This window comes from Mesoplodon mirus (assembly GCF_964341445.2).
Source record: "Mesoplodon mirus genome assembly, chromosome: 8".
NCBI classification, from domain to species: domain Eukaryota; kingdom Metazoa; phylum Chordata; class Mammalia; order Artiodactyla; family Ziphiidae; genus Mesoplodon; species Mesoplodon mirus.
In genome coordinates, this window is record NC_138984.1 from 114,078,577 (window position 1) to 114,106,555 (window position 27,979).

General features: G+C 58.6%; 2 protein-coding genes across 6 annotated transcripts in view; one reads left to right on the forward strand and one right to left on the reverse strand.

Moving 5' to 3' along the window:
* RALB (RAS like proto-oncogene B) overlaps window positions 1-25,442 on the reverse strand; it is a 64,658-nt gene extending 39,216 nt beyond the window's left edge. The window contains exons 1-2 of one of the 5 annotated variants that reach the window (XM_082630347.1): window positions 25,178-25,442; window positions 19,484-19,580 (exon numbers count right to left, since the gene is read on the reverse strand). The gene's annotated coding sequence lies outside the window, so the exon portion shown is untranslated. Of the gene's footprint in view, window positions 1-486; window positions 584-19,462; window positions 19,581-24,408; window positions 24,563-25,014; window positions 25,036-25,177 lie in introns of those variants that run through there. The other 4 variants (XM_082630351.1, XM_082630348.1, XM_082630349.1 and 1 more) reach the window with 4 other exon arrangements.
* Window positions 25,443-25,504: 62 nt separating this feature from the next.
* Window positions 25,505-27,979, forward strand: TMEM185B (transmembrane protein 185B). The gene has a single exon (XM_082630355.1). The coding sequence runs from the start codon at window positions 25,635-25,637 to the stop codon at window positions 26,685-26,687; it is 1,053 nt and encodes a 350-aa protein (XP_082486481.1). The 5' UTR covers window positions 25,505-25,634; the 3' UTR covers window positions 26,688-27,979.

A 27,979-nucleotide genomic window follows, 5' to 3' on the forward strand; every position in this document is an offset into this window, starting at 1 on the left:
GCTGGGCGGGGGGCAACTTTGCGCTCAGCCCCAGGACGGCAGCAAACCCAGCACGCAGCAGACCGCGCAACTTCCGAAGCGCGGCCGCCGGGCGTCCACGGCCAAGCTCCTGAGGCGCTAAGAATTTTGTGCAACATTCACAGCCTCACCCTGACCACAGCGGCGACTAAGGGCCTGAGGAAGTGAACCCTCCTCGGCTGGAGGCCCGAAAGGCAGGAAGTGGCGGCAGAGGCCACTTGAGGGACAAGGAAAGGAGCGGCGGACTCGGGAGGCGGCTGGGGCGCCGCCCCCATCTCCTCCGCCCCAAGCGGGTCTGGGAGGAACCCCGCCCCCGGCCCGAGCGGGGCCGCCGTCCCCAGGTCGCCCTCCTGCCACAGCCCTGCGCGGAGCCGGGGCCAGGGGCCACCCGGCCCGGGGCGCGCCCCCGCTCCCCCGCGCGCGCCCCACCTCGCCCGCAGAGCCCCGCCGGGGCGCGGACACCCTTACCTGCGACCCGTCCCGCGCCGCCTGGCCGTCCGCACCGGCCCCGCCCTTAAACCCGCCCCGCCCGCTCCTTCGCCTCCTCCGGCGGCCGGACCCCAGCCCTGCCCCGCCGATTTGTCATTGAGCCGCCGGCTCGCTTCTCCACCCCCCGAGCGCGCGCCCGGCGTCGCCTAGGCAACCCCGCCCCTCGAGAGCGCGCCCTGCCTGCCGCTCCCGCCCGTCCCCCGGAGGCCTCGCCCATCGGGAGCCTACTAGCCAATCCGAAGCGGAGTTTCCCAGCCTTGGGCGGGGTGAGGAGGAAGCTTCGCCAATGAGAAGCCACCTCGGGCGGGAGGGGCGGGCTCGGTACGCAGGCCCCACCCGCCTCCACTTCCTCCTGTCGGCGGCTGACGCGCTGCACGTGACCACTGCTCCAGTGAAGGAATCCGAGCAGGTCTGGGGACTCTGGGCGTGGCGGGCAGGGGTGCTCCCTCCCGCCGTGGGCTTAGGTCAGGGCGAGGCCAGAGCCCTGGAAAGCAAAAGGGGAAAGGCAGGCCTGATGTGGAGAAACCGAGGCAAATCACGATGCCTCCAGGCGGCTGTCGGGACGCCGGCCCGGGGCTCCCGAGGCGGGATCTCCGCCTGCCGCCAACACTCCCCAGGCTGATGACACCCCATTAGCAGTAACGGGGTTGCCAAGGCCTCGCAATGACTTGGCCCAGGTCACGTACAAGGGCCGGAATCCTCACCCCAGCGGTAGCCTCGATGTCGGAAGTTCAATGGGTAAGCTCGTGGCCGACGGGTTTTTCACCCACAAGGCTCGGGAACTTGTAATTTCGATCCACATAGGGTTTGGGTTGATTTTCCTAACTGCCCCTTCTTAGAGCTGAGTCCTACCCTCATTCCACTTCGCCTCCGCAGGATTTATGGCCCTACTGATCCCTACACAAACCTCATGGCTCGTCAGTTACAAACCGTATGGCAATCAATTGTTTAAATGCCCGCCTCTATATCTCTAGGGATGAAAACTCTCTCTTGTTCAATTTGATATCCACAGCAGCTAGCACCGTGTAATTAATCCTTTCCTTGTTGATAATTATACATCAGGGTGCTGCGTGTGGTATATGAGAGGCGTTGTGCCTTGATTACATTGCTATGTATAAGCAACTAACAGATTCAGGCCCTCTACCAAGAGCTGTATCAAAAAGCACAGAAGCTTTAACTTAGTCTTAAGTAACGGTCTTAACAAAAAACATGTCACCAGAATATCCTAGTGTTACCCTACTATCCTAAGTATTCTGTTTTACCCTTCTTGTACGCATTAAAGGCTTATATTGCCTGCTAATTATATGACAGAAACTCTGCCAGGTGCTATAAGAGAGAAGGTAGGAGGCTTCTCAAAAAAGGAGGCTCTCTATGGACCTAGAGATGATCACGCTACATGAAGTAACTCAGAAAGACACATACCATATGTTATCACTTATGTGTGGAATCTAAATACAATACAAATGAACTTATCTACGAAACAGACTCACAGACAGGTGGAGAACAGACTTGTGGTTCCCAAGGGGGGGCATGGGGGAGGGATGGACTTGGAGTTGGGGATTAGCAGATGCAAACTATTGTATAGAGAACAGATACACAACAAGGTCCTACTGCAGAGCACAGGGAACTATATTCAATATCCTGTTAAACCACAATGGAAAAGAATATGAAAAAGAATACATATATGTGTATGTATAACTTGAATCACTGTGTGGCTGTACAGCAGAAATTAACACATTGTAAATCAACTATACTTCAATAAAATAAACTTTAAGGTAAACACTTTTTTTTTTTTTTTTTTTTTTGCGGTACGCAGGCCTCTCACTGCCGTGGCCTCTCCCGTTGTGGAGCACAGGCTCTGGACGCGCAGGCTCAGCGGCCATGGCTCATGGGCCCAGCCGCTCCGTGGCATGTGGGATCCTCCCAGGCCGGGGCACGAACCCGTGTCCCCTGCATCGGCAGGTGGGCTCTCAACCACTGCGCCACCAGGGAAGCCCGGTAAAAACTTTTTTTAAAAAAGGAAGCTCTCTAGTATTTATAACCTAGAAGGGGAATCAGGCGCAAACTTTTTCCTATGGAGTAACAATGAAGTGCACAGGTTTAGAATCAGGAAGCACAGGTTCACAGAACTAGCGGTGATTAGGAAGTTGCTTAGCCTCTGCGGGCCTCCGTTTCCCCAGCCGTCCCATAGGAGCAGCACCTGTGCCCTGCAGGTGTGAAGATTTAAATGCAATTACGTATAGAGCTCTCGGGAGATACCGTGCTAGGAACTTGGTGAGCACTTAACAAATGTTAGCTTCAGCTGTGATTGCCACCAGAGGCCAAGATGTGCACTGAAGCCCACTGTAAGCACCTAGGGGACAGCATTTCGTCCCGAGGCCCGTGGTGTCTGGGGTGTGCGCACCACTGTCGTGCAGCGAGTGCTGTGCACAGCCCAGTGGGAATGATCTGCTGTGATGATGTCATTCGGCCAAGTGCACGTTGAGACAGTGGAGCGGCTCCCCGCAGCCCGGCCAGCTGAAGTGGGCAGTTTAGGGGACAGGATCAGGGTTGTGGAGACGACCAGCGTTTCCTGTCCCCACACCCCTAGGGTCCACGGCGGCCACAGGCGGTTTCCTTACCTTTCCTGGGTGCATAAGTGCCATTCCTGTGACTAGCAACAGATGTCATACAGGATGGATGCAGTGGGCTTTCTGAGAAGTGCTGTCCTTACTCTCTTCCCCCCATTGCCCCCCACCCCCCGCCTCCCTACCTCCTTTAGCTCCCAGGACTCGGAGGGATTCCCCTGGGACTCGGCCAGTAGGAACATCTGTTCGGCTCCTAGACACGCCGGGCCCCAGCTGAGCGTGGTGGATGCAGAGAGGATCAGCAGGGCTGGAAGGGCTGTCTCACAGAGGTCACAGCCCAGGAACACGTCCCATGGGGGGATGAGCCCTGAGAGGGGACAGGCCACAGAGCCTCTGGGACTGCTCCTGTCTGGTCTCAGGACACCCCCGTCTGCTGAGCCTCTCCTAAGGGAACCCTGACTGCCCGCAGAGCCCAGGGCCTGAACAGCGGGGATACGAGATCCCCAGCAGGCCCCTGTAAGGTCACTCGCACCCACTGCAGCTGCAGAAAAAGCATTCTAGATGCTCCCTCTTTCAAGACTATCAACTGAGTCTACAGCGCTGACAAGTACTTCCACTTCTCCTTCCAGGGCACTGGCGGGCCCTGAACTTCCCAGCTCCCTGTGCTTGAGTGAGGCGATGTGACCAGTTCTACCCAATGACCTGGAAGCGGAAGGGACACGTAGTCATTTGGGGGCAGGAGGCTGTCAGTGCGAGACTCTTCTCGGTGGCACGGCCGCTGGGGATGTTTCGGAGGGTGGCCGCGCCGTCAGCCCCGCCCCCGCCAACCTGAGATGGACTCTGACCGTGGCTGAGACATAAACGTTTGTGGTTTGAAGGCACTAAGGTTCAGGAGGTGTTTGTTCGGCTGCAAAGCTTCGCGTCCTCTGACTGACGCCAGGCCCTAACGTGTACCAGGCTGGGGATGCAGTGGCGGACAACTCAGACGAGAGAACCAGGAGACAGACAAGCAACCTGAGAACTCCCGATGACCTCAGACTGGGTGGTCAGAAAAAGGTCTCTCTTCATATACACACTACCATGTGTAAAACAGATAGCTAGTGGGAACCTGCGGTACAGCACAGGGCGCTCAGCTCGCTGCTCTGGAACGACCTAGATGGGGGGGCTGGGCGGGGGATGGGAGGGAGGTCCAAGAGGGTGGGGATACGTGTACACACATAGCTGGTTCACTTCGTTGTACAGCAGAAACTAACACAACATTGTAAAGCAACTATGCCCCCATTTGAAATTAAAACAAAAAAAGTTTCTCAGGAGGCGACATTTAAGCTAGGACCTGAAGGACGCAAAGGAATCGGTGTCAGGAAAGGTTGGGAGTGAGGGGAAGGAGGAGAGAGCCGTCCGAGCGGAGGAACAAGCCGCAGAGACAGCGGCCAGGAGACGTGCACGGAGCGCCGTGGGCGGGGCGGGCGGGTGAGACCCCAGAGGGTGCTGAGCGAGGTGGGATCTGGATCACGCGGGGGCTCCGAGGTCAGGGTGAGGAGACTGGAATGTGTTCCAAGTGCGACAGGAAGCCGCCGAGGAGGTTCAAGTCAGCAGGTGGACAGGCTTTGGTTTAGGTTTTAGAAAGACCACTCTCGCTATCGTGTGGAGGTCGAGCTGTAAGGGGCAGGTGTGGGCGTGGGGCTTAGGAGGCTGTTCCGGGGGTGGAAGCAAAGTGGGGTCCGCAGGGCCAGAGGCTGGAAGGGAAATCTACCCTCAGGAGGATCGGGGAGATTTCAGAAGGAGGGGAACAAAAGCACTGAACAGGAGGTCCTCCTGCCAAATCCCAGAGGAAGCAGAGGCAAGGCTGGACGTCGGGAACCCCAGGGGTGCCCGGACCCCAGGGAGACGGGTGCTCAAAAGCCAGGCAGAAAGGGGGAGGGTGTGGCGCAGAGAGCTGGCCGATTTCTAGAACATCGGCCGGAACAGCCCTAGACGGTATTATTAGCAAGAGTCTGACAGGCTCCGACATCCCTGTGGGCATTTGATACTCGGTGACCGCCTCGGTTAGAGGGGGGCCACCGATCTATAGACGGAGAAAAGCCATTCTTACCTACTGACGGCGGGAAGAATCTCCTGTAAACAGCAAGACCGGATGGGGTGCATCCCCAGTGATCCCGTCACCTTTCTACTCTGTGGTTCCCCAGCCCGCAGTGCCCTGCACTTCCTGTTCTCAGGAACGGGTCTCACGGGCTCATTCACCACAGGAATAAATGACTAAACACAGCTCAGTGCAGGAATTCCCTGGCGGTCCAGTGGTTAAGACTGCGCTTCCAATGCAGGAGACACGGGTTCGATCCCCGGTCGGGGAGCTAAGGTCCTGCATGTCGCATGGCGCGGCCAAAAAGAAAAAAAAGACGGCTCTGTGGGTACCCATTCCATCCTGGGCATTTGCATCGTCCAAAACTAAAACCTGAAGTCTTAGGCCAGGGGAAGCATACGGCCCTGTCTGTCTTGCCATTAAGTAATAAGTCTTGATCGCTGTGGCTCAACCCACCACGTGCCACATCCTCTCCCCTTCCCACTCTGGGGACACACATGCTCTGTGGTTCCACAGTAACCACCACCAAGATCCAGTGCTGACCTCCAGGTAACCAGAGCAAAAGTCCTGCAGGGTGACAGGGGCAAAGCCCTCGAGGGTGGGCGAAAATGAGCTCCGAGTGTCTGGATTCTGTGCTGAGCTCTCTCCAACATGAAACACTAGCCACGGCCTCCCAGGAAGCCAGCCCCCTGTAACAGCATGAAAACCGTCCTCCTGTCTCCCAGCCCAGCCGTGCTGCTGAGCTGCAGATGCCTGAGACCCACGGAGCCTAGCTCTGGGCGGCTAGGTGGACAGACGGACAGACACAGAGGACGCGGGGACACAGAAACTTGAGCTAGGAGGAGGGATGAGGGAAGAAGTGATGCCGGCTGTGCAGGGGAGCGAACTCTGCCCCCGCAAAATGTGTCTCTTTGGCTTGCACATTATTTTGAGCTAAAAACAATCAAGGCCCAAAAGACTTCGACCCTGCCCCTAACCAACCGCCTAAAGAATTTAGATGGAGGGCCTGTTCTGGGAAGAACTGTCACTGCAGAAAACCATAATATACTAACGTGAGTGAGGGGTGGTCGACGGGGGAGATTAGCCCCCGACGAGTCCCAATGTCCCTGCACAGCCCAGCAAACATCTGTTTATCAAACATGTGCTCGTTTGCTTCTTTCATCTGCCTGGGAATTGCCTTCTCCCCTTTGAAGGCCAAGCCCACCCATCCTCCTCCTGGGTGGTGCGTAAGCCTCACCTGCGTGACTTGTGCTGGGCCCACGTTCTTAGGGAGCCCCTGTATGTACCTAATGACAGTCGACTTCCCCTGCGAATCCGCCCTGCGTCTAGTTTATTCTTAGGCCAGCCGGGAGACCCCAGAAGGGGCCGGGAAAGTTCCTCCCCGGGAGCTGGGTGCGCTGCGGGCACCGGCCCCTGCTCTCTCCCGCCCGCGCAGCCCATGCCGCTGCTCTGACTCACTTTCTAGGTGAGGCCCCTGGGCACAGAGGACCAAGGCGGAGAGCCCGAGGTCAAGCCCGCCGGAGCTTGGCCTTGAACTGGCTCTGCTCTTGGCCTAGGGCAGCCGGAGCATTCCTAGCGGCCTCCCAGCGCCGACCAGGCGCCCCAGGCCTCATTCGCTGCCTGCCGGCTGCTGGGAGAGGGGTGGGGCTGCACCTCCGCCCCTGCCCCGCCCCCGCCAGCGACTGGGTTGCCCCGCCCCCCTCCGGCGACTGGGATGCCCCGCCCCCCAGCCACTGTCACTCTGCCCCTCCCCCGCTCCGTGATTCTTTTCGTGAGCAGCACTTTTTTTACACTGTGCTTTTCTTTTTTTATGGACAGCCCATCTCTTCCCTGCGTCCGCTCCAGAGAGCAGGGCAAGGCTAAGGGCTCAGAGGGCTGAGGAATGTGGGGTGGCCAGTGGGGGATAAGGGACCCCTGAGCCAGGGGGACCCCGCTTTGGAAGGAAAGGAAAACTACCATCAGTAAAGTCAGCCCCGCCCCCCAGCCCCCAGTCCCTCCCCCAGCAGCAAGACCACTAAAACATGAAAATGCACATCTCTGGGACGGGGGCTGGGGAACGATTCCCTCCCTGGAATCCATTTTTCTGTCGAGCTTTAATTCTTTACAACAGCCGAGAAGCAGCTGGGTAGACAGGAACAAGGTTAACGCGGCAGTGAGGTGAGCGCGGCCCCCAGGGCTGGGAAAGCTGCGGGTTCCCACGGAGGCCGGGTCCCCGCTGGGAAAGCCCCAGAAGGATGGGGTGGCGACCTCCTTCCACAGCCCTCGCAGGTGGCACATCCAGCGGGACACTCAGGGCCGGAAACCGCAGGAAGCGAGGCGGGCCCCAGGGGGCTGCACAGCCCCACAGCATGATGGCAAGGGCCAGCCGGCCTGCCCGCACCTCACACAGGTAGGAAGAGAGGCCCAGACTCAGGAGGCCGCAGGGGTGGGTTTGAGGCCACAAGGAGCCTCTCAGCTGAGACTGGGGTCCAGCCCGTCCCCCCGCCGCACCTCGCCACGTCCCAGGCCGAGCAGTTTACAGTGGCTTCTCAGCATGTCTCGTGTCGCACGGTCCAAGAGGGAGGTGTGACTTCCTATTCACAGGTAGGTCAGTGAGGCCGAGAGGCAGACCAGGCCTCAAACCAGGTGTGCCTGACGAGTCCACACTCTTTATCCCAGTCCCATGGCTGCAAGGCTGTGTGACCTTGGACAAGTCACCTCCCCTCTCTGGACCTCGGTCTTCTCCATCTCTGCCAGGCACCAGCTGTCAGGGGAGAGTGCTTCTCAGGCCCTGTTCTCTGCCCCTCCCGACGGCACCGGACAAGGCGGAGGCCACGCCGTTGGCAGCGCCAGCGCAGTCCCTGCTCTGGGGGCCCCTCAGACTCCTGCCCCGCCCCGTGTTCCTGCTGCCCTCTCACCACAGCCTAGGCCTTCTCCAGGAGTTTCCCGGGAGGAGTGGCTGCCGTCTAAAGGACGAGGCTAGGGACTTCCCTGGTGGTCCAGCGGTTAAGACTCCGCGCTCCCAACGCAGGGGGCCTGGTTCGATCCCTGGTCAGGGAACTAGAGCCCGCATGCCGCAGCTAAGACCCAGCGCAGCTAAGTAAATAAATAATTTAAAATAAAATTAAGTAAAGGGTGAGGCTAGAGAATCTCTCCCCAGATGACCTACTGCTGAAACACCAGAGACTGGGTCCTTCTGTTCATATCTGATGGCTGTCATCAGCCACTCACATTTAAATATTAATTCCTTTAATTCCTCCTACAGCTGAGATGTTACGCAAAGTGCCTGCTACAGTGTTTGACCCATAGTAAGCCTCAATACTTGTTAATTAACGGACGGATGGACTGATGGATGGGTGGGTGGGTGGGTGGATGGATGGATGGATGAATGGATGGGTGGATGCGTGCATGGGTGGGTGGGTGGATGGATGAGGGAATGGTTGGAAGAACAGGATTAGGAGACTCCAGGACAAGGCAGTGGCATTCACTGAACTGGAAACGTGTGGTGGGGCCAATGTCAGGTGGTAGGCACACAGCAGAAGGTACGTGGCGGCCAGAGGGCCGTGTCTGGAGGCACCGGTACAGCAGGAGGCGGGGAAGGCACGTGCAGGGACCAGCGTGCCACGTCGGGAGCACAGGCCCCCAACATGGTGACGGCACCAGTCTCCCACTGCAGGCTCCGTGTGGCACACAGAGCAGGTCAAGCACACGGCCCATCTTACTCACGCCTGGTGATTAGGGCCCCTGCTGTCAGCCTGGTCAACTCACACCGGGTAGCGGCTTAACCCAAGGCCACCGCGTATGTCTCAGCAGAGCTGTGACAGGCTGGGCCCTGGCCTTGATGACCAATGCCGGCAGGCCCCTGACCTGGAACACCCAGAGCACCTCCCTCAGTGGACAAAGGCCAAGACTACTAAGGTGGCCACATCGACTGCAGCTGCAACTCTGCGGGCATATTTATACCACAGATTATTCACTGATGACCGAAATTCAGATTCAGTTGGGCCTCTTGTATTTTTATTTGCAAAATCTGACAAGCCTGCCCAAGCCTAGGGATCTCTGGGTGGGCAAGTATCAGTGGCCCACACCCACCAACGCTGTCAAAGCCCCAGCTGCAGGGCTGGCCCAGAAGGGAGGCGAGGGTGACCAGCCCAGACAGAGGGACCCCCCCCACCCAAGGCATGCGAGCGTCCCCCCAGCAACGACAGCGGGGCTCACATGAGATGGTGTGTGGCAGCCCTACCCCTGGGGGGACATGGGGGAGGAGGTGCCCCTCCAGGCCTTATCCAGTCCCACCCCCTCCTCTAAGAAGCCTCCCCATGACTCAGGCCTCTCCGATCTGTGCACACATTTTCACCACCAAGTACACGTTCTCTTCTGCTGTCCTGGGGGCGTGAGGAGCCCCAGCAGACCAAGTGCCAGATGCTGCAACCCAGAGTGAACAGTGGAGCAGCTCCCACCCGGAACACAAAGATGACTTAAATCCCGGCCTGCCATAGCCTGGCCGAGGGCCCTTGGGCAAGCTCTGTCACGGCTCTGAGCCTCAGTTTTCTAAGTATTTTTATTCATTTACTTATTTGGCCGCGCAGTGCGGCACGTGGGGTCTTAGCTCCCCAACCAGGGATGGAACCCGCGCTCCCTGCAGTGGAAGCGCGGAGTCTCAACCGCTGGACCGCCGGGGAGGTCGTGAGCCTCAGCGTTCTTGCCTGCAGGAGAGAGTCAGCTCACACTGGATGCTGGGGATTAAATAATGCGACGCCAACCTGGCCTGCACGGGCCCTTTGGTTCACAGCCGTTTCCTTGACTTTGTTTTGCTTTGAATTCATTTATTATTATTTTTTAAACTGTGGTAAAATACACAACATAAAATTCACCATCTCAGCCCTTTTCAAGCGCCCGGTTCAGTGGCATTAAGCACATTCACATCGTTGTGCAACCACCTCTGAGCTCTTTTCATCTGCAAAACTGAAGCTCTGTCCCCATTAAACAGGTGACTCCCCAGGCCCCCTCCCCGCCCACCCCTGGCAACCACCCCTCTGCTTTCTGCCCCTAAGGATCTGACTACTCTCGGGGCCTTGTGTAAATGGAATCATACAGTATCTGTCTTTTTGTGACTGGCTTGTTTCACGTCAATGTCCTGAAGGTTCATCCATATTGCATGTGTCACATACATGTATACATATAACATTTTGGTCATCCATTCACCCATCAGTGGACACTTGGGGGTGCTTTCACCTTTTGGCTATTGTGGATAACGCTGCTACGGACATGGGCATGCAAATACCTCTTTGAGATCCTGCTTTCAAACCTTTAGGGTATATACCCTGAAGTGGAATTGCAATCATATAGTAATTCTATTCTTAACTTCTTGAGGGCCCTCCACACTGTTTTCCACAGTGGCTGCACCATTTTACATTCCCACAACAGTGGGCAAGGGTTCCAGTCTCTTCACATCCACATCCACACTTATTTTCTGCTTTTTCATAGCAGCCATCCTAAGGGGGGTGAGGTGGCCATTCCCCCTGTTTCTGGACGCCGCTCCCAGCGGGCAAATCGTGGGTATTAGAGCCGAGATTCTGTCCTGAGCTTCCTTCCCTGGTCCTCTGGGGCCCTGGGAGGCAAACGGGCTGTTTCTCTCCCTGTGGAGGCCTGTGGCCTCCGGGGATTATTTACAGCTGGGGCCACCTCAGTCCACACTCTCGGGCAGGCTCAGGATAGGCCCTCTGGGGGTGGGGTCAGAGGGCAGGCGAGGGGCGCGGGTTCTTCCCGCCGGGTGAGCGCGGCCCCCGTGGCTTTCCCTGCTGGCGCCAGAGCTGAACCCCGCCAGGACGCGCCGCCCTGTGACTGACGCGATCAGGGTGCCATGGCTGCGGCTGCCCTGCCAGCTGCCAGCGCTGACTCTGCTCCTGGTCCTGGTCCCCAGGAGAGGCCGTCCCTCTCCCCCTGGAGCTGGGCTCCCACTGCCCCACCCAAAGGCAGCCTCGGTGGCGGCCGGAAACCCCACCGTGAGGACACCGTCTCCCAAAGTCCCCGGCACTCGCACTTGATGCCTGGAAGCCGCCCCTCACTGACCCAGCGCCACACACAGCAGAGGGCACCACCGCGAGGCTGGCATGTGGACAGGGGAAGCGCCGACGGAGGGAAGGCCCGGGATGATCCAGCACGAGACTGGGGAGGGCAGGCCTGGGTGTATCCTGCTGCTTCTCCCACCAAGGGGGACGCCCCACCACCACCTGCTGTGTGACCCCGGGCGAGACCCCTCACCTCTCTGAGCTTCTCCTCCCATGGGAGGAGGCTCACACCTGAATCCCAGGGGCACCGTGCAGCCCGGCAGGACAACCTGGGTCCCACTCGCTGCACCCACCTGCAGGCCGTGATTTCACGCAGAAACTCCCCTCCTCCCAGCCCCGGCCCCAGCTGCCAAAATCCCAGCTACGTGCAGACCCTCTGGAGAGGAAACAAAGCACTGGACTAAAAGGACAACAGCCTTCCTTTTCCGCCTGGGCTGGCTGATCGGAAGGGAAAAAACAAGCCCCTCCGCAGCTCCACCTCTACTGCACCCTTTCTTTGTGTTTGGGCTTCTAAGGAAACAGTGGGGCCAAGGGTGGTTTCCTTCCACGACCCCCTCCTCCCTCCAGAAATTCCCCAGTGGCTGCCAAGCTCAGTGATAAGACAAGTGAACCATTTCAGAAGCGGGCCAGCACATTTCAGACTGTGGAACAGAGGCATGGGGTCTCCTGTGGTCCCTCCCGCCCCGAGCCTTTACAGCCACAGGTCACCTGGGCCACACACCCATCAGCATGTGACCTCCTGGAACGCGCTGAGACGCGGACAGACAACCCGACGGGGTGGAGTCGGTCACCTCCTCCACGGCTTGTGGCTCCTGCCGCCGCCCTCAAATCCTGGCGTCTAAACTATGGGGGGGGGGTGACATCATCGGGCGCCCACTGAACACCCGGAGGTGCCGGCACTCGATAAGCATTCCCCGCACAACGACGTGCCAACCACACACTAGTGGCCGGGCATCGTGCTGGTATTCGGGCGCCCTCGTGGGGCACAGGGAGGGGGCCCCGGGGAAGGCGAGGCCGGCTGTGCCCCCTCCCCTCGGCCCCACGTGGCTGGTGCTCCAAGCTCTGCTCACGTGAAGCTGAGGGAGCCGCGAGAGCAGAGGGAAACGGAGCCGGCGCCCAGCAGACAGACAGACAGACAGACGGACAGGGTGTCCACGCAGAACTGGAGTCCAACCCGAGGAACTGGGAGGGTGCAGGGGAAGGAAGGCTGGGGTCCTGAGGAAGGAGACGGATGGGCCCCTGGGCCGGACACCTGGGCTTTGTCACGGGGAGCAACGCTGAAGCTCGGGTCTCAGCCACACGCTCCGAAGACAAAGCGGGTGGCACAAGCCGAGCTCTGCTGAAGTACAGAGATGAGGCGCCCGCTCCTGGGTGAAGGAAAACATGCTGCCTGCACGCGCGCACGGAGGCCCCTGGGGGGTCAAGAGGGAGGGGCCCCACCCCATAATGAGTGTGGACACGCACCCACAGGCCTCTGCGCCGGGACCCCTCGCAGCAAAAAGTCGCGCAGGCGTGTGTGGGGAGGGTCCTGGGACCAGTCAGGTGTGAGAAAAGAAACGAGATAAGTGGCCAAAGGTAAACAAAGGCCAGAAGGCCTGTCCTATAGAAGGGCTTAAATCGCCTCCTCGCTGAGCCCCTCAGCAGACAGGACGCCCACACCTTCCTCTCGGGGTGCGTATTTCCGCCCTGCTTCTGGCTTAACTTAATAAACTGCTTCTCTGCGCGGTGCTCTCCCATAGGCTGTGCAGGGTCTCTACTAAGAAACTTTGTACGTGTTTCTGCAGTTTTTGCCTCCTTGAAACACCCTTGCTTTCAAACAGGGGAAAGAGCCAGGGCCATGGTGCTCGCGCCTCCAGCCCCGGGTGGCTCGGCGGGGATGCCTGGTTCTCACCCCAGCCGCCCGCCTCCAGCTCCTGCGCCGGGAACTCAGAATCGCTTCAGGACCGCTCACCGCTGTCCCCCCCGAGGTCACACCCACGAGCTGCCCCCAGCTCCGGCCCGCACAAGCTCGCCACACACCCCACTCCCGCCGATGCCCGGAAGCCCGGAGCCCTGCCCCTCAGCGGGGAGCACGCGGAGGGTGACGAGGAAGCAGGGACTGTCTGCCCAGCAAGCGAGGAAGGGTGCCAACCCATCCCCAGGAAACGAGCGCCTGACACACAGGCCCCCGTTACGATCTGGGACGCCACAAGTCAGGCTCCCTGTGCTTGTCCCAGAGCCTCCAGAGGGCAGCCCCAGGCCCTGAGGCCGCAAGGAGGCCGGGCGGCAAGGGCACCCCGCCTCCGCCCGGCAGGGCCCTCCCAAGCTCCCGGCTCTGCGTCCGGCGGGCGGCACCTCGGCCCTCACCTTGCCCATGTGATGCGGCAGCCAAGGAACTGCCCCGGGGGTGCAGGGCGCTGTCGCTCGGGGTGCGAGAAAAGCGGGACTGGGGGAACTTACGGGGGAGGCCCAGCTGCCGGGAGAGCCCGGCCCGGCTTCACCCACCGCACTCGGCAGGTGGGCACGGCAGCGGGGGGAAGGGGTCCCTGTCCCCCTTGGTGGCGGCAGCCCCAGCGCACACCCTGCACCTTCTGTCTCACAGAAGATCGGAGCTTTGGCCAAACCACCGGCAGACGGATTTCCCCACCAGCCCACACTGCTTGTTGGATTCTGCAGCCCAGAGTGCCAAGTCAGAGCTCATGGGTGTCCCATGAGGGCTCCGAGGGCGAGGCCGTGACCCTGAAGCCGGAACCGTCAGGCACCTGGGCTGTGCCCACCTGTGTGATGAGCCTGGGCGAGCAGCCCTGGGGGCCGGGCTGACAGCTTCCACGCTCAAGGAGGCCCTATGGGGCGGGTGGGCGCTCAGCCAGCCCCGCAGCTGTGTTCCAGGTGGTCTAACTGCAGGGAGAGCCGAGGCTGCCCGCAGCCCTGCCCTCCTGCTGCGATGGCCCCGCCGGCCCGACGGTGCCTCGTCCCATCAGCTCCAGGCTGGCAGAGTCAGGCCCAGGGGGGCAAAGCCGCCTGCCGCCCATCCTCCCCTCTTCCTGGGAGGGAGGAATGCACCAGGGATGTTAGTAACGTTTTCCTACATCATGCTTGGAACACAGTAGGCGCTCAGCAAACGCTACTTTCTCCGCACTGGGTGGGAGGAGGCTGTGCACCGAGACCCTGGAGCTGGCCCACCTGTGCCCACCGGCCCTGCTGCTCCAGCGTCCGAGCTGAGCAAGTCCTGTCCGCTCTGAGCCTCGGGGTCCTCGAGCGTCTGGATGCGGACCATGATCCCACCTACTCCCCAGCCTGCAACTGTCCCGGCTCAGCATACAGGCCACGTAAGTGTTCACTATGATTTATTTAAGAGAGGAATCCAGCTGCGTCCAAATGAGGGGTTCAGACAAAACAAAAGCTTGAGAATACTACTCAGCCATTAAAAAAGAATGAAATAATGCCATTTGCAGCAACGTGGATGGCCCTAGAGATCCTCATCCTAAGTGAAGTAAGCCAGACAAAGATACTGTATGATATCACCTATACGTGGAACGTAAAATATGATACAAATGAATTTATCTATGAAACAGAAACAGACTCACAGACACAGAGAACAGACCTGTGGTTGCTAAGGGCCAGGGGGCGGGGGAGGGAGGCAGTGGGAGTTTGGGGTCAGCAGATACAAATCGTCATCTATAGGATGGATGAACAACAAGGGGCTCCTGTAGAGCACAGGGAACTTTATTCAATATCCTGGGATAAACCATCATGGAAAAGAACATGAAAAAGAATGTGTATATATGTGTAACTGAATCACTTTGCTGTGCAGCAAAAATTAACAGGACACTGTAAATCAACTACACTTCAATGAAATAAATTTAAAAAACCAAAAGCTTGAAAACAGCCTTAGGGGTGGGGACATGGGCACCCCGGCCCCCCACCCTCTCCAATGCCACCTAGAGACGGGGTCCTGGCTCTGAGGACAAAAGATAACGCCGCGCGTGAGCACACACACACACCCACACCGCCCCCCGCCCGGCTCCCTCGTGGATCCACCACTGCAGAAGTGTCCCCGTCGCACAAGGGCGTCAGGGTTTAGCACGGACCCAAACAATACGTAATTTTTCCCACCAAAGAGGCAATAAAATGCCACTCCCTTCTCCAAAGCTGCATACAAAATGCTGACCTTGACAGAGGTCAGCACACGGCTTCTACAAGACCTCTTTCTAATCCAAGAGAGAAAGGGATCAGACCGGAGTGGAAGCATTGCAGCCGGCAGGCAGCGCGCCCCGGACTCTGTCCAAGGGAATCCGTGGGTGGAGGCTGAACACGGCACGACTGCTTTCTAAACAGAAGGGCGGCCGACAGTCCTCGGCATGGCTTCCCCCACGCCAGGACTGGCCCAGCGCTTCCCAAGCCTGCCCTCCGCCCGTCCCACAGCTGCCCTCTGGGTCCCAGCATCGCTCCATCTAACAGTAAAGAGAACTGAGGTGCGATGACTGAGCTGTGTGCCTGAGGTCTTGCAGCCAGTGAGCAGCAAAGGGGGGATCCGGACCAGGGCCACCCCACAGAAGACCCAGCCTTAGGCTCCCAGCGCTACCCCGCAAAGAGAACCGGCCCCAAGGGCACTAGGCCGGGAAGCAGCCCGGCCAGCAGACAGGGGCGGGGGCAGGACAAGCACAGGGACCCACAGCAGCAGACCAAGGAGCTGGAAGCAGCAGGGCCCCAGACCATGCCCTTCGCCAGCTCTGCTGAGGTTGTTTGCTTTTTGGGAGGAGGAGACGCAGCTGATGCCAAGGCCCGCTCCTTGCGCTGAGAAGCCACACCCAGCCCGGGTCTGAGGCCCTGTTCTCCCGCCCCACCTCCTCTGGTCGCCGTGTTCAGGTGGAAACAAAGGGGTGACTCCATCCAGACTTCTCCGCTGGAAGGTGGGGACAGTGCAGCAGCCGCTGCAGAAGCTCGCTCACGCGAAGCCGGCAAAGTCTGCTGCTTGGGTCTGCGCCACCCAGGACAGACAGGAATTTCACGTTCTGACCAAGCTCACAAGAAAAGGAGAAAAACCGGCTCTCCCCGTCGGCCCGGCCACTAACCTCACCCAACTCGCTGCTCCGGGCAGCGAGTGACCGTGATGGGTGAGCAGGCCTCCCAGTACCCGGGGCCCTGGGGGAGGGGCAACTTGGAACGAACCTCAGCGACGATGAGTAATTTTTATGTTCTTAAAAGGGAAACATCGGGCCTCCCTGGTGGCGCAGTGGTTGAGAGTCCGCCTGCCGATGCAGGGGATACGGGTTCGTGCCCCGGTCTGGGAGGATCCCATATGCCGCGGAGCGGCTGGGCCTGTGAGCCATGGCCGCTGGGCCTGCGCGTCCGGAGCCTGTGCTCCGCAACGGGGGAGGCCACAGCAGTGAGAGGCCCGCATACCGCAAAAAAAAAAAAAAAAAAAAAAAAAAAAAAAAAAAAAAAAAAAAAAAAAAGGGAAACATCTAAGACCAGCAGGAACTCTGCAGAATTTCATTTTCTCTGCTACACGAGAAGGAAGGGATTGCTTGGGCCCGGTTTTGATCCTGTAATGCATCTCCAAGCCTAAAGATGTATTTTCCGTTTAGATTCAGATATTTCGTGGTGAAAAAGCAGCACCGGGCTCAGAGGTTGGCTGTTTCCTCTCCCTGAACTGGTCTCATCACCTTGTGGTCTCATCACCTGAGTCAGCAGCAGGGGAACCGTCCCATCCCTGATGAAAGCAGGAAGTGCGCTCTGGACCAGATGCACGGATGCCAGACCCCCCCAGAGGCGGCACGGGGCATTTGGTGGGAAGAGAAACACAGACCCTCAGGGCTACGACGACGTTTCAGGGGCCATTTGGCCGAGGGTTCTGAGAGCCTGCTGCACGCTGGAATCATCTGGGGAGCTTTACAAACGTTTGCATTCCAGCTGCTGCCCCCCCAGGACTCTGATTTGGGGGGTCTGGGTTGAGGCTGCGCCAGCAGGGCTGCGTGGGGACCTGGACTTGGAGGCTCCTGTCCTGCCCGGGCCCCCAACTGGAACAGCAGACCTGGGCCCAGGGTGGAGACGTGAATTAGTTGCCGGTCATCCGGGTTAGTTATTTAACAGAACTGAAGTTCTCCTTTAGGTGACAGAGGAAGTAGGGGTGTGTGGACAGATGCTGGTCATCGACCGGATGTGCCAGGCCTGCACCCCTGTCATCCCACCTCCATCCCATGGGGCCAGCATTATCATCCCGTCTCACAGAGGAGAAAACTGAGCCTCACAGGCGCTGGGTCGTCCGGTTAAATGACAGAGCTGGGATGTGAATCCAGGCGGTCCCTTCCGTGACTCACCTGAAACACCCCAGGGCGGGGGTCCCCGACCTCCAGGCCGCGGACGGGTACCGGGGGGCAGCCTGTTAGCAGCCGGGCGGCACAGCAGGAGGTGAGTGGCGGGCGGGCGAGCGGAGCTTCACCTGCCGGTACCCATCGCCCCCGCGGCTCGCATCACCGCCTGAACCATCCGTGCCCCCCTCACTGTGGAAAAACCGTCTTCCACGAAACCGGTCCCTGGTGCCGGCAAGGTTGGGGACCACCGCCCCAGGGGCCTCCCAGCATCAGTCTAGTTCCAGGCTCTGTTCCAGCTTCCTGCCCCCGTCACCCAACCTTTACCCTATGGTGTACGCCCAGTGCTTCTTTTTTTCCTTGTGTTCAGCTGACTTTTAGTCCCTTTCAGCCCAGGGACCTCTGGACGGCTCTCTGGGTGTGCCGTATCTGTGCCCTCTGCCTGTATGACGGAGTAAGCAGTCCTTGGGGCCAAGGCCACGGGCCTGGCACGTACCAGTCCCAGAGGCGACCACAGAGGGGGGACGCTTGGACGGCCTGAAGCTCGAGTGCGGGGCCAGGATCAGTGCCACGTCCGCCGGGGAGGCATGTGCGCAGTCACGCAAGCCCACGACGCCCCTAAGGCAGCCGTGGGCCAAGCGGTCAGATGAGGCCAGAGGGATGGGCGGAGGCTGGTCCGCCAGGCCTTGAAGGGCAGGGGGGCGCTTGGCTTCGGTCCTGAGACACGAGAAGCCACTGAAGCTGTGCAGCAGGGACACCACACCCTGTGACCCCGTGTCCTGCTGTGCCCCACATGCCAGACTGACAGCCTTCTAAAGGCAGGGGCCCCCTACGGTTCCTGGGGTGACTGCAGGGTCTGGCTCTGAAGGACAGGCAGAGGCATTTCTTGCATTTACTGGTTTGTTTATTATCGTTTGCTACTTCACACCAGTCAGTGAAAGAATGAGAAGCACCCAGGGTGAAACTGCGACCCAAATTTGACAGTCTTGTTTCTGCCCCGGTAAAGACAGCATCCATCCAGGACACACCAGCCCGCAATTTACGACAAATCCAGGTGAGAGCAGGAGCGAGGGTTATCGCAGCATCACAGAGGGCTCTTTGGCCGAGTAAATGAAGAGCGTACACGAGCCTGGAGACGGCTCGGACCACACGTGCAAACTGCTGAAGATATCGAGCTGTGCCAATTTATTTATTTAAATATTTATTTATTTTTATTCTGGTTGCACCGGGTCTTAGTTGCAGCAAGCGGGCTCCTTAGTTGCGGCATGTGGGCTCTAGTTCCTGGACCAGGGGTCAACCCCGGGCCCCCTGCGCTGGGAGCACAGTCTTAACCACTGGGCACCAGGGAAGTTCTGGTGGTGCCAGTTTAAGCACTAACGGTGGATGCCTGAGCGGCCTACCATTTGTTGAACAACATTCCGTCATTCAGGAAGCTTCTAACCACAATCACACAAAAAGTTTGAATTAATAAAGTCTAACTCCTGGGACTTGCCTGGTGGCACAGTGGTTAAGAATCCGCCTGCCGATGCAGGGGACACAGGTTCGAGCCCTGGTCCGGGAAGATCCCACATGCCGCGGAGCACCTAAGCCCGTGTGCCACAACTACTGAGCCCACGAGCCACAACTACTGAAGCCCGCGCGCCTAGAGCCCGTGCTCTGCAACAAGAGAAGCCACGGCAATGAGGAGCCCGTGCACCACAACGAAGAGTAGCCCCTGCTCACCGCAACTAGAGAAAGCCCACAAGCAGCGACGAAGACCCAACGCAGCCAAAAATAAATAAATAAGGTTTAACTCTATTCGGATGCCTCAAATTAAATGATCCCAGGGCTCAGTTTACGGGTTCCTAACATTTGGAGGTCACTGTGATCGACCCCAGTAAACCACTGACCGCACACACGCGTGTCAAAGCCAGTCCTAGTTTTCAGTTGACGTTCAAGCTTATGTAGCCCGACACCTGAGCCTACCTTTGATTTCGGCCTTTTTACCTCGTTAACGTTAATCCTTCACCTCTGTGGAGTTTCCCAGCCCGAAAGCACTCAGCCAGCTGCTGCCAGTACAGGCAGATGCGCACCAACTCTGTTTCTGCAAAGATGACACAGAAGAAAGAAAAAAAAATCAACCTCCAAAAACACTAGGCTTTATGTGTCAAGGGTCTTTGGAATATTCATTTCTTCAGTCTGGCAATTCGATTTCCAGGAATTACCCGAAAGAAATCATCTGAGTGCAGAGGAAGCTCTGTGGAGTAAGAAAGACCGCAGAAAAGAACACAAATTACCCCAAGACTCAGCAAGGGAGGCGAGGGCGGCAGGCAACCCTGGGAGGCAATGTGCAGCCGTTACATAGATGCTCATAGAGACGTGTTTACAGGCATCTGAGACACGCTTCTCTTTATGGTATTTCATCACACTGAAGACACCGTTGATGATAAGGCACATCGCTGTCTCATGCACCAGGAAGGAAAAAGAATTCCCAGCGTGGGGTAGCTAGTAAGAGGCATCTAAGTAAAGCTGGGACCCCAAGGGGCTGTTCCCTGCACGGAAGGGGAATGATAAACAGCCCCGTCAGACAGAAATGGCGGGTCGACCTCGGCCCCGGGTGTGGGGCGGGAACACACCGAGAACAAGCCAGGACTCACGCAGGCTGGAGTCTGAGTTTGCGCTACAGACGTGGTCTGAAAACACCTCGAGCAAATGCTGTAACCGAATTTATTTGAAATTTAATGCAAAGTCTTCTGGAGTTGGCAGTGCCCCCAGGTGACCGTCAGAAGCAAACAAGACCCCTTTGGAAGAGCGGAGTTTCAACACAGGCTGACGGCGCCTGTAAGACACCATCAACTGTTCGGTGCGTGATCCAGAGACGTGTAAATAAGTGAGTCACAGAATTTGTGTTAAACCAAAAAGCAGAATAAAATGGCATGTGGATAACGACATGTCTTTGCAGAGGTGACCAGCTGGAAGGAACTACACTAAAATGTTAATATGGATTTTCTGTAGTTAGTAAGACGAGAGTTTTCTCTCTCTCTAAACAACTCTTCATTTTCTAGATTTTCCTAAAGTGAGCATGTATTTAGTGACCATATAGGAAACAGGAGAAACAGAACAGGGTGATGTATGTAAGGAGGGGCTGGTCAGGGAGGGCTTCTTGGAGGAGGTGACTCCTGAACTGGGAAGGGACCTGCATGGGAGAAGCGGTCAGAGCTGAGCAATGCTGCATCCCATGTCAGGATGGGGCCCACGGCACGGGGCAGATGCTCGATACATATTTGTTAAATGAATACACTTGTTGAGGAAAAGCTGCTAAAACGTGAGGCTTAGTCTCCAGGGGTCCCAACCAGAATCTGGGTATTCAGCGGGGCCATTCTCACCGGGCTGAGCTACCGCACAGGCCGGGCTACCGGCGGGGCCAACAGCAGGGCTCCGAAGAAAGTCCGCAGCCGCAAGTTCAGCAGAAGACTGTGGTCGCGTCTAGTTTCCCCACCTGTGAAATGAGAGTCGCACCTCTGCCACCACACGAGCTTCAGATGACACAGAGCTTTGAAATACTGAGCCCGGCGCAGGTACGAGGGGCTGGACTGCTCCAGGTTGTCCTCGTGGGAGCCCAGACTCCTCCCTGCAAACCCAGCACCTCTGGGCTCACAAGGTGTTCTGGCCCGCTGCTCAGCATGTGGAAAAGATGCCGCGTCAGCTGCATCCTTCCTGCCCGCCTGTGCTCTCCTGGACATGTTTACTGTGTACAGGCCTGTGCTAGAAACTGCGGATACAGACATGAAAGATGGGGCCCTGCCCCTGGGAGATGCAGAAGGTGCCAGGGACAGCCGGGCGAGCAAGGCGAGTGCTGTGAGCCCCGGGGCTGACCGCACGGCTGGGAGGACAGGCTTCCCGAAGGAGGGACGCCTCCTTTACGGCCAAGACAGAAACGACAGCCGCCCGCGGGGCAGGATCAGGGAGCACGTTGTTTCGTTTTACGCTCACAATTTTGTGAGGTTATCTCCATCTCACAGATGGGGGCCGGAGGCTGGGCTGCTTGCCAAGGTCACGGAGCTTGGGGACAGCAGCGCCAGGATTTGCACGCTAGCCTGGGGGATGGGGGACAAGGGGCACCGGGGCGCCGAGGGTGACACGAAGGGCCAGGTGGGCTTGCGGCCTCCTTGTGAAGAAGCCGACGTAGGCAAATCCAAACGGGCCTGAGAGGGAAGATGTCCCTGGGCTTTCTGTCCAGGTCACCCCCCTGCCCCAGCCACCTACCTGGAGGACATTCAGCCTGCCTCCTGGGGCCAGGGGGCTGTGGTCCCACCCAGACTCCTGCCCTAGTCCCAGCTGCTCGGGGTGGGGGTGGGGGGACTGACCATCTAGCTGGGCCCAATGCAGGCAGCAGCAGAGAGGGCGCAGGAGGCTGAGCCGGAGTGACTCAACAGTGGGAGAAGGACTCAGCCCAACATCGGTGGCTGTGAAGGGGTCACCGACCAGGAATGCGGGTGGCTGAGAGCCATCCTCAGCTGACGGCTGGCAAGGAAATGGGAACCTCAGTCCCACAATTCCAGGGAACTGAACTCAGAGAAGCTAAGTGAACCTGGAAGCCGATTCCCACCAGAGCCTCCAGAAGGGACTGCAGCCCTCGATTCTGGCCTGTGAGACTCAAGCAGAGCCCGCTGAGCACCCAACGCCCAGACTCCCGACTCACAGGCACTGTTGTCAGCTGCTACGTTTGCAGCAAGCTGTGACGACCACAACTGGAAACTGAGAGCAAATACGTGAGTTCTCTGAAGTCAGCTGGCCCTGGCCCGGGAGGGGATGGCACAGGGCCCGCGATGCTGGCCTGGGGACTGGGCCTGGCTCCTGGCCCCGCGTGCTCAGAACTGATCCACGACCGGAGCATCACCGTCCTAAGCAGGTGCAAATGAACTCACTCAGTCACTCAAGCAGCACTCCTTAAGCACTCGCTGTGACGTAAGTGCTGGCCAGGGGTCCAAACTCCAATCTCATGAGCAGAAAGATGGGCAAACAGACTCAATCCAGTGAAAGGAGTCCCCCAGGAACAAAGCCACCGATGTGAAGGGAGGTCAGCGGAGGGTCACAGTCCACCAGGGGTTGAGAAGGTTGTCCTGGGCCTGAAGCCTTGGGTCTTGGGGGTCCAGGAGGAAGGGGGCTGGGGCAGTGGGCCAGCCCTGAGGACTGAGAGAACAGCAGAGAACTCAGAACTCGGAGAACAGCATGGCACGTTCCGGGGAAGGGCGGGAGGCTGGCAGGGGACCACAGGGGGGCCAGAGCAAGCTCGGGGTGGCCTCCCAGGCCAGCTGAGGATGCTGAGCAGGGGTGAGGTGGTGGCATGGGGACACATCTCAGGTCCCCACTCTGACTCAGCATGGCAGGCCTGCGCTGGGGGACCCGGGCACTGACACACACACGTGCTCTGTAAATGAAAGCCTTTACGCTCTGGGGTGTGTGCCAGCCTCACGGGTGGCTGGGTCGTCAGCACCTGGCACAGAGCAAACAATCTGTTAGCTTTAACGGTCAACATGAAGACAAGGGCAGAGAATTCCCTGGCGGTCCAGTGGTTAGGACTCTGTGCTTCCACTGCAGGGGGCCTGGGTTCGATCCCTGGTCAGGGAACTTGGATCCAGCACGCCTCGTGGCACGGCCGGAAAAAAAAGAACACGAGCAGGTCCCTGAGAGACTGACCACATTAGGGAAAGCAGCAAAGGAGAAGTGTCCATGTACAGAACAGAGGGTCCAGGCCTGGGGGCCCAGGAAAGCCATCTAAGGTGGCGGCAGACAGCAGCCCTACCCTGTGGCTCCACCTCAAACCCGGAAGCGGGCTCTGACCTCTCTCAGGAGGTGGGCAGCAAGGACACATCAGATGGTGAGGGGCCATGGCAAGACCCCCCTCCTGGACGAGGAGAACCAGGCGCCTGTCCTGAGGCGCTGCAGAGAGGAGAAAACACCCTCCGAACTCCCATCTCTACCACAAAGCTGGCAGCAAAGGCCCTGAGGTCATCTGGCCACAGGATTCCTGCCTGTCCCAACAGGGTCCAGAGGACCTGGCTGGGTCACCATCTCCCTGTGGAGTTGCCAGCCGGGCCCTCCCCTCTGGAGTCTTTACTTCCCCCACTGTGGTAACACTGATATCTCACTTGTCTTTAAATGCAAAGTGTTTTCCATGTATCGACTCATCTCGTCCTCAAAATGGTCCCAAGTGCTTCTATTAGCCCACTTCACAGTTGGGTTAGTAGAGGGGTTTGGAATTTAAAATTCTGTTTTAGCTGACAAATCCCTTTCTGAAAGGGAACAGTAAAAGAAAATCCAAGGTGCAAGACAGACAGGTTAGAGCGACTCAGGATGGGAGGAAGGGGTTGGGGGTGAGAGGCTGGCACCCCACTCGGCTGTCTCCCCCCAGACTCCCAAGGGGTTCCTCACAAATTAGGGGCCCTGAAGACGCGTGTCTGAGATCGGGGCTGAACCCTGAGGCCTGGCAGGGCTCACTCGGCCGGGAGTCCCTTGCCCGAGGACGCCTGACTGCCCCGACTGAGGTGAGGGTGGCGAAGCTTTGGGAGAGCTCCGAGGGCTGGGGCTGTTGGTGTCCGCACCCGGCCTCACCAACACCATGTGGATGCCGACTGGGGGAAGCCAGCTCCCGAGACTGGACCGTGGCCCCCACTTGTCTCTCGGGAACCCCTTCCTTGTTAGCCCCAGAGGCCCAGACACCAGCCGCGTCCCCCTGGCGACCTCCCCGTCGGAGCCCAGCACTGCGCTGGCAGATTGCAGGGGGGCTGGAGGGCAGGAGGATGCGCAGCCAGGGTTCTGCACGGGAGCCTGGAGAAGGCAGGGGGAGCCTCCAGCACCTGCCCAGCTGGGGAGCGGGGGACTGCAGCGCTGCTGGCCCCTGGAGACCACCCGGCCGGCCCCCGACTCACCAGCCAGGACCCTGAGGCCAAGACAGCACGGGGCGAACGCGCCCAGGTTTCTCAGCGGCTGGCTGGCAGGGCCTGGACTGGAAGCCAGATTTCTTGATCTCTGGCCGCAAAGTCCTCGTCCCAACAGCGCTCTGCGAGAGCCAGACTGCGGCTGGGCCAGACAGGTCAAAATGAGGGTCAGGGACTTAAAGGTGAGAGCCTGAATCGGAATCTCCATTCTGCTCCTAGGCTGCCGGGTGACCCGGGGCTTCCGGGAAGCAGCCGCTGCCCCGAACTCAGCCGCGGGGCCCTGCGGCGTCTAGCGCCCTCCCGGCACCCACCCTCCACCTCTGGGGTGAGACGGCCCCTGCACTCTGCCTCGGCCACCGCACAGGAAGCCCGACGACTGCCGGCGCCCCGCCAGGTGGGGCCCGGCCCCGGAAGCCGTCCGTTCCAGGCACAGCCCCGCACCCCGCCCCGGGCGCAGACCGCATACACGGGGCCCCCCCTCGGCACAGGCACAAATCCGCCACCTCACGTGCGCGCGCACGCCCGCCCAGCGCTTTCACAGTCACGGCACCCACTCCCCCGCTCGCAAACCCCCACCGACCGGCCTCGCGCCCACACCGTTCTCCGGCTCCGCGCGCCCGGCGCCGAGCCTCCCCGGCGGGGGCAGGAGCCCCTGGGTCTGTAGCGGGCGAGGGTGGGGCACCCGCGGCAGGCCGCGCCCACCGCTCCTCGGCCCCGCCCCGCCCCTGGCCCGGCCCGGAGGATGTGAGCTCACTCCTACCTCCCTGCTCTCGGCGCCGCCAGGAAGCGTCCGCCCGAGGTCGAGGTCCGCTCGCTGCCAACGGGCCGGCCGCGGCGTCAGCAGCGCGCCAGGCACCCGGTCCGAGTCGCCCGCCCCCACCCTCCCGGCGCCACACGCAGTAGCTGCTTTGCAAATGGGTACGGAGTGAAGGCGGGCGCCGGGGAGGACAGAGGACCCCCGCTCGCCGACTCCGCGCCGGCCGGCCCCGCGGGTCGCCGGGGGAGGGCGGGCGCGCACGCCCCGCCCAACGCGCTTCCGGCCGAGCCACGTGACCGCGCGCGCACGTGTTCCGGCTCCTCGGCGCCGCGGGCCGGAAGCTGCTCCGGCGGGTTCCCGGCTGCTGCCCGCCCAGAGCCGTCGCGGGCCGGCGGGGGAGGCGGCGGGCCGGGAACGGCGCAGACGCGGCGCCCGCCGGGGAGCGGGCAGCGGCCTCGCCATGAACCCCAGGGGCCTGTTCCAGGACTTCAACCCGAGTAAGTTCCTCATCTACGCCTGCCTGCTGCTCTTCTCCGTGCTGGTGCCCCTCCGCCTGGACGGCGTCATCCAGTGGAGCTACTGGGCCGTGTTCGCCCCCATCTGGCTGTGGAAGCTCCTGGTCCTCGCTGGCGCCTCGGTGGGCGCTGGCGTCTGGGCGCGGAACCCGCGCTACCGCACGGAGGGGGAGGCCTGCGTGGAGTTCAAGGCCATGCTGATCGCCGTGGGCATTCATCTGCTGCTGCTCATGTTCGAGGTCCTGGTTTGCGACAGGGTGGAGCGGGGGACCCACTTCTGGCTGCTGGTCTTCATGCCGCTCTTCTTCGTGTCCCCCGTGTCTGTGGCCGCCTGCGTGTGGGGCTTCCGACACGACCGGTCCCTGGAGCTGGAGATCCTGTGCTCCGTCAACATCCTGCAGTTCATCTTCATCGCCCTGAGGCTGGACCGGATCATCCACTGGCCGTGGCTGGTGGTGTTTGTGCCGCTCTGGATCCTCATGTCGTTCCTCTGCCTGGTGGTCCTGTACTACATCGTCTGGTCCCTCCTGTTTCTGCGCTCCCTGGATGTGGTTGCCGAGCAACGAAGAACACACGTGACCATGGCCGTCAGCTGGATAACGATCGTGGTGCCCCTGCTCACCTTCGAGGTTCTGCTGGTGCACAGGCTGGACGGCCACAACGCGTTCTCCTTCATCTCCATATTCGTCCCCCTCTGGCTTTCGTTGATCACGTTGATGGCCACAACGTTTAGGCGGAAAGGCGGCAACCACTGGTGGTTTGGTATTCGCAGAGATTTCTGTCAGTTTCTGCTCGAAATTTTCCCATTTTTAAGAGAATATGGGAACATTTCCTATGATCTACATCATGAAGAGAGTGAAGATGCTGAAGAAACGTCGGCTCCAGAGGCGCCTAAAATCGCTCCGATGTTTGGGAAGAAGGCCAGGGTGGTGATAACCCAGAGCCCTGGGAAGTATGTTCCCCCGCCCCCCAAGTTAAGTATTGATATGCCGGATTAAACCCGTCTTCCGGGGCGTGTCCGCAAGCGGAAGAGAAACCATGTACACACAAAATCCGCCTTCCTTTGGCCTCTTTTGCTCATCCATGCCAAACCTGGAACCGAAAACAGGCTCCAAACATCATGTCATGCCTTGAGATTGATGCCTGTCAGTGGGTCATCCGTATTCACCAGAGATGTAGGAGGTTATTTTACTGTACAGCTGCGTGTGTGTGCAGTGTGCCTCCATATGTGAGGAGCTTGTTCTCTAGGCTGGTGTTTGCGAGCTAGCTGAGAGCAGTAAATAGAATTGTTTAGGTAGGCCCTCAAATGCAGTGACTACACAGCTGGGGTTTTTTTTTAAAGTGGTACTGTACCTATCAAAAGTATTGCTTTGAAAAGTATTTTTATACACTGCTAACGTAAAATCGTATTTCACGTTGTGCCCGTTGTGACACAGTAGCAAATGTAAAGAATTCTCTTTCCCACCACTTGCATATAAGCCTTAGTTATTTTTAGTGTTCCTACTGTTAGAATGGTTTTTCTTTGGGTTTTGCCGATACTGGTCTTTAATAGCCTAATAGGTGAATTTTTCTAATGCAGTGAATCCATCCATATATTTATATGACTATTATAGCACTGTAACATATTATGTTGAATTCTAGTTCTGTGCAGTACGGAGTATTACGTTAAAGTATTTTTTTAAGTATATGTGAAGATACATGTCTACTGCAGATGTTGTTAAAGATTGCTTAAAACATGAATACGTACCTGGCATGGGGTCTTATTAAAATTCTAGGCGTGAATATGGGGCTTGAAAGTCCCAAGGATCTTCATATTCAGGTGTTAGATGATTCCGTCTGCACAGCTTCGAGGTCTCTCTTGGAAGGAGCCACCGTCCTTTGGGAACACGTGACATGCGCCAGTGTGGTACCAGAGCCTAAAGTGTAGCACTTATGTAGCACCTTGAATTCTTCTCTTCAGGAACAACCGAAAGAAGCAGGTGGTTTGTCCATTTCTAAGAATCTTAGAATATTAGTTGGCCATGATATAAAGTGGTGTTTGTACTTGTCATTGGAAAGCTGGGGAGAGCGGCCTTAACCGGAAATGGTCAGCAGGATCAAGCAGTATTTTAAGGTCCAAACGTTTTGATCTGGCAGCGACAGGGAAGTAATAGTTCAGGTTATTTTTTAAAATTTTGCTTTAGGTACTGGTGGTACCAGGGAATCAGGAGGGCAAAAACCAGATCCTGGGAGAGTCATGTTCTTCTGACTGAGAACAAATAAATGCTTCCGAAAGCAGGTTAAAATTAAA

Excerpts from the sequence above, each read along its gene's own strand:
- TMEM185B (XM_082630355.1), top strand. The coding sequence starts at position 25,635 with ATGAACCCCAGGGGCCTGTTCCAGGACTTCAACCCGAGTAAGTTCCTC.